Below are 10,614 nucleotides of genomic sequence, written 5' to 3' on the forward strand. Positions count from 1 at the left end.
CATGAAGCAAAACGCAATTACTACCCACTTGTAAAGAAAAAAAATAACTTCATGGTGGTGTACACAGTGTGTCAACACCTAGCCTCTTCTGGCAGGAATAATTCTCCACAGCCCACACAAATTGCACTGCACGAAATTTCCTCTCTGTCCTGTGGTGGGCCACCATCCAATCTGCCATATCAAACAGGGATCTAGAAAGCAGCTGACTAAGAACCAAAATAATGGTGCGTTAGACAACCCAGTGCTTTCGCGGCCCAGCCAATTGTTTGTTTTTGTGGTTCTGCTTTGTCATCAACAGCAAGGCTTTTCTAATCTCTGCCACAAAGGCAACAATGCGCTTTGGAAGGCCCCAGGCTCCCAACATGCGCGGCCACAGCCAGGGGCAGGTTTTCAGGGCTATTTCGCCACCAGCCAGTGCTGTGCAGTGCTTAGTGTAGCATGAGACAGCCAAGGGTGAGCACCCGAGTTTTCACACAATAAAGGTGCGGAAGGGGACCAAGCGGGGGATACCACCATCCCAAGGGAGAGAAGCCTACCACCATGTTCAAGACCAGCTACCTGCGCGAGGTGCGCAAGGAAAAGTACGAACGCTCAGATGTTTTTGATGAGGAACCCGAGGACTCTGAATCGTCTGCAGGTATCTCGGCCATCCAGGGCTGGGAGAGCCTTCAGGAACTCAACAGCCGCTTTGCCCGGTACATCAACAGGGCACGGGTCCTGGAGCAACGCAACGCTGTGTTCCGCAAGCAGCTGGAGACACTGCAGCGGATGGAAGAAGCCAGCGGCCTGGAGGAAGCCTTCACAGAGCAGATTGAAGTCAACAGGCAGCGCATCCGAGAGCTGTTCTCTGAGCGCGCCAAGCTGGAGCGAGAGCTGAAAGACGCCTGCCGTATGCTGGATGAATTCACCAGCAAGTAAGAAAGTGGGACATGGTTGATTCCATTTGTGCGTGTCAGATGTCAGATTTCTTCTTCAGAGGTTGAGTCATGGAGTGTACTGTCAAAAATCTATCTTTTTTTTTTCAAAACAGTCATCAGATAATATGATAGATAATATTAAGTTAATTGCTAAGTTAATAGACAATCAATGCCAGAATGGCTGCAACAATTTATACATGTATCACTTAATTGCTTTTCAAAGTATAATCAGGTAATGGTCCTAATGGTTGAAAAATAAACAAATTCTCAATACTGTACTATTAATCCTACTGCATATTACATTCATTGGTACTTTATGACTGTACATCATAAAACAGGATATTGAGTAGATACTGAATTAAATTAATGCTAAATTAAATGGTCAATTCAACCAAACTACCAGAAAATAAAAGAAAAAATAAAATTCCTCATGTAACATTAGTAATATCCAGATCTCCTTTTAAACCTGCAACATTTCTTTCCAGAAAGAGTCCCCATGTTACTCTGGATAATCCACAGAACACAATGTCAATCGGTTCAATAGGGACTACTTGTTCAGTAGAAAGTAGTTCTAGTGAAAACTGTTCAACAGTAAGGCCTGTGAATTGTCCTGAGTAACCAATATTGTGAGCCCTACAAATGAAATTCCCTTCACTTCAGCAGCATCAGTGTGGTGGCAGGAATCTCCAAGGCAAGCAAACCAACCCAGTAATTTCACCTATCTATCAAAGTGGTGTTTGCAGGCAGCAAAGCCTCAGTAGACAAGGATGTGTTGAGAAAAATATTGACCAACCCTGGCTGAATCGGCTAGTGAAAACAGCTGGATTTCACCATGTATAGTTTCCACTGACAGCGCCGACACGTTACAAACGCAGTGTGTGCTTCAAGAAAGAGATGTTGAGATTTGTTCATCTGTCCTTTGTCTTTGTCAGCGCGCAACACAAACATGCAATCAGACTCAAATAACGCACAGGTTACTTAAGGTGTATATTCCCGCACCATGGGATAGTGTAGCTTTGTGTGACAAAGCCATGTTCTGCCTCTCTGTGCTTTATATTAACACATAATTGAGATGTTTTATGTTACAGATACAGAAACGAATGCGATTACCAAGAACAGCTACGGGGCACATTGGAACAGTTAAACAAGGTACTGTTTGAATGTAATTAATTTGTTTACACAATGATACCATTGGAAATGAACGAACAGGATTTTTCAGAACTCTCTGGCATTTAAAATTAGAAGAGTCTCTGCATATGAAACAAATTATTTAAAAATTATGATATTATTTTTAAAAAGTTATGAGTAAATCAAATAAGATTTTATTTGTACTTCTCTTTGTTTGATACGCGTTAAAATACAGTAGATTTAACCCTCAAATGATGATTGCTGAATATAAAAGAGTGAATGCATTTAACTTGGACTGATTTTAGATTGCCAGCATGACACTGGGTTAAAACTTGAATAATATGACCTTTTTCTCTTCTCTTCTCTTCTCTTCTCTTCTCTTCTCTTCTCTTCTCTTCTCTTCTCTTCTCTTCTCTTCTCTTCCTCTCTTGCAGGAGGCTGACAGTGCTCTGCTGAGAAACCTGGAGTACCAGATTGAATCACAGTTCCTGCAGGACGACATCAACTCCACCAGAGACAGACACAAGAAGGTGAGTGGTGCTAATGCTAAAAGATCAAAATTTAACCTTAACTACATGGTCTCAAATGTGTCCTGCAATAACCATGCTTCTTAAGAAGACATAATCACACAAAAAATGATTTTAGTCAGGAAAAATTAAATCAAAGTTGCCATTTTTTAATATTTTGATAACATCAGCAACACAATGTCCATAAATGCCCTAAACATCCAAGTCATCTAAAGTTTTACAGTGTCTTTAAATAAAACCTCCTGGTAATCCAGTCTGGATGAGGAACCGCATAACTCAAAATGGATGAAGTGGATCATCTGGATTATTTTACTCTGAATCCGAGGATCCAAGTAGAAATAGTTCCTAAGCAGTTAGTTATGGACTGTCAGATGTCTGTCCTAATAATTTAGGTGACTTTGCAGTTCTGTCAAAACAATGTGCAGTTGCACATATTTTACGTAGTATATACGTGGAAATTCTGCGAGAAAAAGTTCCAAATAGAGACAGTATTGCAAATTAGCTGTCTGTATGTGCTATTATTTATCTGACATTGGCCTGTTCTGTGAAAATGTTCCACCTACGTCTGAGATAAAGTACTTTCTTCAGCAGGAGTTTTGTCCCTTCTGCAACAGTAGCCCTGCACAAACTGCCTTGTTGACACCGCTTTGACCAGCAATGTATGAATGTAGAGATAAAAGATTTTATGTACTGTCTGTATCTGTATGCTTCTATGTTGTACTGGCAGCGAAAACAAATATCCCTCTGGGACATTAAATCTAAATATAATTTAATTTTATGTACAGGACTCAATACGCATATTTAAAAAGTTAAAGATTACAGAAATAAATTTTTGTCAGTGGCCAAGGGGAGAGCGTTGTAGGGTGTATCACTGTATATAAATCAATGTGTATTGATGCCGGAGCAAATATACGTACAGTAAAGAAGTGACAGTGAGAAATTGCACCCACGCTCACATTATAGTAATCCTTATTGATGGCTTTTTGAAAGTGGGCCAGTGAAAGCCACTGAAATTGTAATTGTTGAGGTTTCTTTGCCATTTCGCTCTTTAAAGGTTACCAGATGTTGAAATTCTGCCCATATTGCTCTTTCTAACAGCATGTTTGGTCACGGCAGTATATTTTGAATGGATTTATGGGATAACTAACAGTCATCGGAGAAACCTGATCCAGCAGTATCAGTTTCATTTTAGACCACGGCTCCTGTTTTGTTTTGGGGTTTTTTTGTTGTTGTTGTTGTTGTTTTTTCTGTTGCTTTTGAACATTGCTGACCTCAGGCCACTACTCCTCATATAACAAGGCACAAAACCTTGACATAGTTGCCAAAAGATGTGTTACGATATACCTGGGGCTTTAGCAACAATTTACCTTCTGTGATGTGAGTGAGGAAAGGATTGCAGAGAAAATGTAACACTTCTCTTCACAGACACTGACATATGACAGGAAAGCACAGAGGAAAGACAAAACAACTGAGATATTACCCTCTATGCCATAGGAATGGCTTGAAGGTGCACCACAAAAATGCTGAGACAAAAGGAAACGAGACTGTTATATAATGCATCAGGGATACTTTCTATGGCAATTCCTTTCCTTTTTTAAAGTTTCACCCAAGGTTGCTTTTGATGATGGATTAATCTGTGGCTCTGCAATATTGAGACAGCATATCAAAGGGTGCTGCTGTTACTGTATTATGTGCGAAAGAATACGAAGTCATCTCACATGAATATTGGACTTGTGGTCATGAGCTTTGAAGTAATCCTCGGGAGAGAAGAAACATATATCTCCTCTTTATTACTGAGTCTGAGATCACACTTGTACAAATGGATTTTAAAAGAAACTCTTTGCTGCAAAGAAATGCTGGCACCATTTATCAGTGTATTTAAGCTAAATGGAAGCCTTTTATTGCCTGCTTATATTCTCTCTTCAAATCCTCAAGTAAGAAATGCAAATGAAATAAGCAAGATGTATGTGAGCAGACCAGACAAAATAATTTGCAAAGTTTTCAAAATGAAACAGCTTTTGGGATGTTCTTCCTTTTGCTGAGGTGTATTTTATGTTTTCCTTTTATGTTTTCTTCCTCTACTCAGAACCTTGCAGAGATTCAGACCTACGTAAACATTTTGCAGCAAATCAACCAGACACTTCCCCTTGTTCCCAATGTGTCACTGGGCATATCCGAGGTGAGGTCACTAATGTTGTCACTGGGTGTGTGTATGTGCGTGCTGCAGTCCCTGGGGGTTGAGGGTGGTGGTGCTTGCATGTGTGTCAGCCCTGGCTACGTGTCTGGGGTTGATGAGGTTACTGGCTTCTCAGTTCAGTTGGTTGCTTGTGCCTCCATTTGTCTGTGTTTTACTGTGCATACGTGAGCGTGTGCATGTGTAAGATGCACAAACAGCCAAACTGTCCAGAGTGTTAGGACACATAATGAAGCAAATGCCAGAAAGAATGGCTGTGCCTGCTAATTTTTTTTTTTTTTTTTTTTAGCACAGTGAGAAACAATTGTGTAGCTGATTTCTCAGGGGCAGAGTTGCTGTGGATGCAGAAATTGTTTCACTGGTTGAAACCTCAGTGGGTAAATGTAAAAAGCCACAGCCTTTGGCTACTGTGTTGAGCTGAAATCCAGTGAAGGTAAAAAAAAATTAAAAAGGTCAGAAAGAAGGGATGTTTGGTTTGGGGATCTTGTCTCCTGAGGTCAGCGGTATATCTATAGGGTTATATACAAATGGCCCACAAATGAAGGGAAAAACATAAAGGAATGAATGCAGAAACATAATGAATGAGGGTGTTTCCATACGAAACACAAGAGGTCACTGAAATGTTTGATGAGTATGAAAATCATATGCTATGGCACTTTCAGACACCAGATAACAAGAGCATATTAGGCTCTACACCATCGTCTTCAAAATCTCACCATCCTTCCAGCAAAGTTTCAAAGCTGTTATGGCAGCTTGTGATTCCTAACACCTTATGTTGTTTTTCTCTTAAACCTGGGGTGAACAATTCTGGACAAAGATAGTCATTTGTTGAGTCTTAGGTCATTGGTATGTGACCACCTGGGAATGAGACCCAACAGTAGTGGACACCATACTCCAAACACTCAGTAGGTTCATCTTAAAGAGTAGATGAGCTGAAAACATCACTGCTGCTTGCTGTGAGTACCCTTATGTTCAAAAATCAATCGGTGAGGCTTCAGAAAGAGGCTGCTGGCTGTGTGTGAATGTGTGTGTGTGCGTGTGTGTGCAATGTAAACCTCATATTGAAAAGACACACTGCTCTTCTTTGCATGTTCTCATTGATCTCGTATTCAATGTGTAAAGGAGCAGGAGAAGCTGCTGGCCCAGAGGAAAGTGCCAGGGCTACAGAGTCAGCTGGAGGAATATAAGAGCGCCCTCTGTCAGCTGCAGGCCCAGAAACAACGCCTTCATACTGAGGTGGGTCACACGGTCACCAAGACAACAGGAGGTGTCACATTGGTAGTAGGCCTGTACAGTTTGTCAAAACAAAAGATTAAGAAACCAGATAATATTCAGATTTAGTAGTGGGAGACTGATTTTTCTGGCATGTTTTTAAACATCAATATGTTTTACACACACGTATCACATTTCAACTAATTCAGCACCAAAATTTTAAGGAAAATGTTATAATAGCTGTTTGTTATGTAGTGCACGTACCATTCACCAAATATACATATATTTCAAGTGATAAATATGTTTCTAGCTTTACCTCTGCTTTTAAATTGATTGATTTTTCAAGGGCCCTTTTCATCTCATGTTGTACTTTTTTGCTTTTTAGGTATTAATTAATGATAAATAACTAGTTGTGTGCAGTACACCAAAAGCCTTCAGTAATGCTGTGCTAATAGCTAGATGCTGCCACTAGATGCCAGCCATGACCACTTTATGACAGCATAAAGTGCGACTGTGTTTCCTCACAGGAAACACAGGACTGCTTTAATTTAACGGAATAAAATAACACGCAATCAATTTTAGAATATGCATTGATCTCTTCTGTGAGTGCTCCTTCATTTGACTGCTGTGTTCTTACAGGTTTCTCCCAAAGACATACTTCTGCTATGTGCAAAAATGATGCTCTTCATTCTGCTTATGTTGTGCACCATCTATCTCTCATCTGTTTGGACCATATAGAAGCTACAATGTGACATGTTTTAGCTATATTTAGGTTTGAACCACATTGCAATTATTTTTAATCAATAAAAATAAAAACACTGTTTTCATTTGCACAGTTTTTAATATGACACACCAAAGAGTTAACCCCTGTGTTGGGCAGGATTAAAAACTTTATTCTTCTCCTTATTTATCATTTCTCTTGATTTCTCACTTTTATTAGCAGCACATAATATGTTTAAGGAGCTTGGCCATTTTTTCTTTTATTTTTTACATTTTTATTTCTTAATCTCTACCTCTCTCTCATCTCTCAGACTACGGTGTTGGAGCAAACCATCAAAAACACACAGGAGAGTTATGATGATGAAATACAGATGTACAACGAAAAAATCGAATCTCTGCGGAAAGAGATCGAGGAAGCTGAGAGGTCTCTGGAGAAATACACAAGTGAATGTCGCCACCTGGCCATGTACCAGACATCTCTTGAGAATGAGCTGGAGAGGTACAAGAGGATCATTGAGAATGAAGACAACAGGTAGACTGTCTCCACCTGCCTGCCGACACACACACAGAGATACAGACATCCAAGTGCACACTGAGGAGGTTAAACATCCAAATTATGATCAGGATAAATGGGTCTAACATTAACATGAACATAGATCACAACTATAGAAAAGATTAGTTTAAAGGAGTCACGTTGTTGAAAAGAAAACAAGGCAGAAAGGTCAAATCGTTTAACTTCATTCTGTTAAGTTCATGCAAAGTGCAGATCCAGCCAACAGATGGCAATATATGATAATAAACATTTTCCTCAACTGCTCTATCACAACAACGAACAGAGTAGGGTTTCTTATTATTAGATTAACTATATTTGTGTTGTATTCTATCTCCTTTTTAAACAATGTGAATTGTCAGTTTCCTTACCAGACTTCCCTGGGTTGCAGAGCTGTATTTGGCTGTTGCATGCGTGACATTTCACTGCTCTCTTTCCTGCAGGTTGAATTCAGCAATAATTGGCACTCCCATTACCCTGTTCACTACTAATTATCGCTACACTCACACATCCACTGCATCAAGCAGGGGGAGAGGTAAGGACATCGTGAGCACATCACAGCTGGTTTACACTGAGAATCACTACGCAGTGCACATACAATTAGCCAACATTGTTAGAGACGACTACTCTCTCTTAGGTTGCATTCGAAGGGCAGGCAAAAGGTGCCAAATCACATTTTTTTGCTCATTTGTGACTCTCACTATCTTGGAATCTGATCTTTTCAATTCTGATTTTGGCCACTTTCGAATGTGGTCCCAAACCTGATATGTATCTGAGTTTTGCTGATGTGGTGATCATGTCTTTATTGTATTTAGCATCCCATAACGCACAGATGCATTAGTACATGGATAATTTTGTTCTTTTCACCAGTTCCATCTAGTTGACTTAAGACCTCATATTTGTCCAGATATCACCCAGGCTATCCAAGATATCACCAGCGTCAAGCCTCGTCAGAAGATTTTCGCTAAGAAAGTCCTGAAGAAGAAAGAGCTGACCCCGAAAGTTGTGATGGACAGTGGCCAGGAGGAAAGAAATGGGGCAACCGCAGGAGAAGCTCCAGAGGAAGAAACAAAGGTGATCCTTGAGGAAGTGCAGGAGGAGAGGGTGAAAAGAAAAGACCAGAGTCCTGTTCTCACTGGAGTGTCTCCACAGGACGTCCCAGATGGAGCTCAGATCAGCAAGGCTTTTGACACTCTTTGTAACATAGTCAGAGACAGAATGAGGAAGTACAAGAAGCCTGAGCCAATTGCTGACTTCTACACTAAAGGTCGTTATGTCCTTGTCACCGGTGATGGAAGCTACCTAGATCCCTGCTTCTACACCTCCACACCATCAGCCGGCCATATCATCGTCACTATCAGAGATGGAATGATGTCTCCCTATGAGATTTACGGACGCAGCACACCCACTCCTCCACCTCCTCAGCCCATGGCAGACCCAAGGCCTCTCAGTCCCACCCTGCCTTCTCATGAAGGAGGACGCAAGGAGGATGACAAGGGTGAAAGTGGTAAAGATAGTAATGGAGGTAAAGGTAAACATAAGAACGGAGAGCCTCACTCTCAATCTAAACATCCGCGCCCAGTCTCTCCACCCTCTGGCCCGGGATCTGGCCCAAAAGATCCCACCCCAGCTGCCAGTCATGCCAAGAAAAGCAGGGATGACAATGGGCCAAGTGGGCCCACTCCAAAGCCTGCACCTCGTGGCAACAGCACCAGTTCCAGCTCCAGTACCAGCACCAGCACCAGCACCAACACCAGCTCTGGTAGCTTTAGCCCAGACGCCATGAGCTATGAGAAAGTGGAGGTGGTTGAGTCTGTGGAGAAGTTCTCCAATGACCGCAAAGTAAAAGGTTATGAAGAGACTTCCATGGTGGTGGAGACCATGATCGAGAAGTCCAGGAAGAAGAAACACTGAAACCACATCACCTGACGTGAAGAATCAATCAAATCCACCAGGGTCATACATGGTTCAGGTCCAGTAACACGGAGACAATACGGATGTTGGTATCAGACTACATAAATACCATTGTTCCTCAAACTACTGTAATAAGAGCAATGTTTTTGTCTCAGAGACCAACCATGATTAAAGATCCGCTACACATTCCTGCTCTGCTATTCAATGCTCTTCCATTTGCTTGCAGTCTCTGGTCTTGTGTCCAGAATACGTTCTGCTGGTTCCATTAAGTGCTGCTGTTGTTGTTTGACTTAACATCCATGCTCATGCTATGAGTCCTTTACTGTCTGAAAACTTGGGACAATGAGAAACAAAGCTCCACGCCATCAATAAAAATTAAAAAGAAATGTAAAAACAACGAGAAGCTGTGCCACCCTCTGAACTCTGTCTTAGAACTCCAACCCCCCTTTGAACTCATTTGTTCAATTGGATGCCATTGCCTGCCCTCAGCACAATTTTGCTGTGTATTAATTTGCTTTGATATACTGAATAATAAAAAAGATTCAAACATTAAATGATACCATGTTTTGTTTGCTTTTAACCAGACATTGTGTACCAGGTACCTCACACACATTCATAAAGTCCCCTTATGCATACCTATGTGTGGTCAGAAAGATGTTATATATATATAGTGTTACAATAATTACTACTTTTGTTGTATTTTTGTTGTACACAAGAGTTTACAGATGGTCATCACAGTACTCTTCACATCCTCACTCTGGTATAAGATGTCTTTTCTTTATGCAAAATGCTACAGCATCCACAGGAAACTCTTTTAATGTAGACTTGACTAGTTTCCAAGGTCCTCTGCATTTTCTGTCATATGACCCAATCTGTCTCCAGGACAGATACAATAGCAAGAGGAAAACACAAAGATAACCTGTGATAGATGGAATTAGATGAGGACAACAGATGAGGATTTGTGAGAAAAATAAGAAAATTTTGACCTAAGTTACAGTAAGCTACTTAAAAATAAATGTTTGAATATTGAAAGTACAAAGAAGAGAAAATAGTGTATAAAAAAGAAGAAAAAGGTGAGTGGAACTCCACACTAAAGATGATCTACTTATTTGTTATAGCTGGGTCTATTTAGGCAGAGAAATTGGTCAACAGTTATTGCTTGTTTTTCTTTTACTTCTCTTTTGTTAAACTGACATTAACTGAATAAACTGATTCTTTTGGCCACTTGGGGGCAGCAAAAACAAGCTGTAAAATCAACTCACTGACATAACCTTTTATGCTAATGTCAATCAGTTAAATATTTACACATCCGGCAATACAAAGCAGCATTGCATTCATTTTAAAGATGAATGTAAGTTCAATATTTAACTCTACGTCAAGCAGTACTTCTAGTTAGTTAGGAATAACTGTTCCACTTTGTTCAGTGGCTAATTACCTCCATCTGTTTTTGAA

At 40.5% G+C, this 10,614-nt stretch overlaps 1 protein-coding gene across 1 annotated transcript; it reads left to right on the forward strand.

The window, feature by feature from the left end:
• The first annotated feature begins 211 nt into the window (after positions 1–211).
• LOC124066066 (filensin) lies at positions 212–9,705 on the forward strand. The gene is made up of 8 exons (XM_046402137.1): positions 212–914; positions 2,006–2,066; positions 2,480–2,575; positions 4,659–4,751; positions 5,889–6,002; positions 7,010–7,230; positions 7,692–7,783; positions 8,156–9,705. The coding sequence occupies exons 1-8, from the start codon at positions 541–543 to the stop codon at positions 9,160–9,162; spliced, it is 2,058 nt and encodes a 685-aa protein (XP_046258093.1). The 5' UTR covers positions 212–540; the 3' UTR covers positions 9,163–9,705.
• The last annotated feature ends 909 nt before the right edge of the window (positions 9,706–10,614 follow it).

The sequence above is a fragment of the Scatophagus argus genome, chromosome 10, assembly GCF_020382885.2.
Source record: "Scatophagus argus isolate fScaArg1 chromosome 10, fScaArg1.pri, whole genome shotgun sequence".
NCBI classification, from domain to species: domain Eukaryota; kingdom Metazoa; phylum Chordata; class Actinopteri; family Scatophagidae; genus Scatophagus; species Scatophagus argus.

Coding starts and splice junctions, on each gene's coding strand:
- LOC124066066 (XM_046402137.1), top strand. CDS start 541: ATGTTCAAGACCAGCTACCTGCGCGAGGTGCGCAAGGAAAAGTACGAA. Junction 915..2,005: donor CTGGATGAATTCACCAGCAA/GTAAGAAAGTGG, acceptor TTTATGTTACAG/ATACAGAAACGAATGCGATT. Junction 4,752..5,888: donor TGTCACTGGGCATATCCGAG/GTGAGGTCACTA, acceptor CAATGTGTAAAG/GAGCAGGAGAAGCTGCTGGC.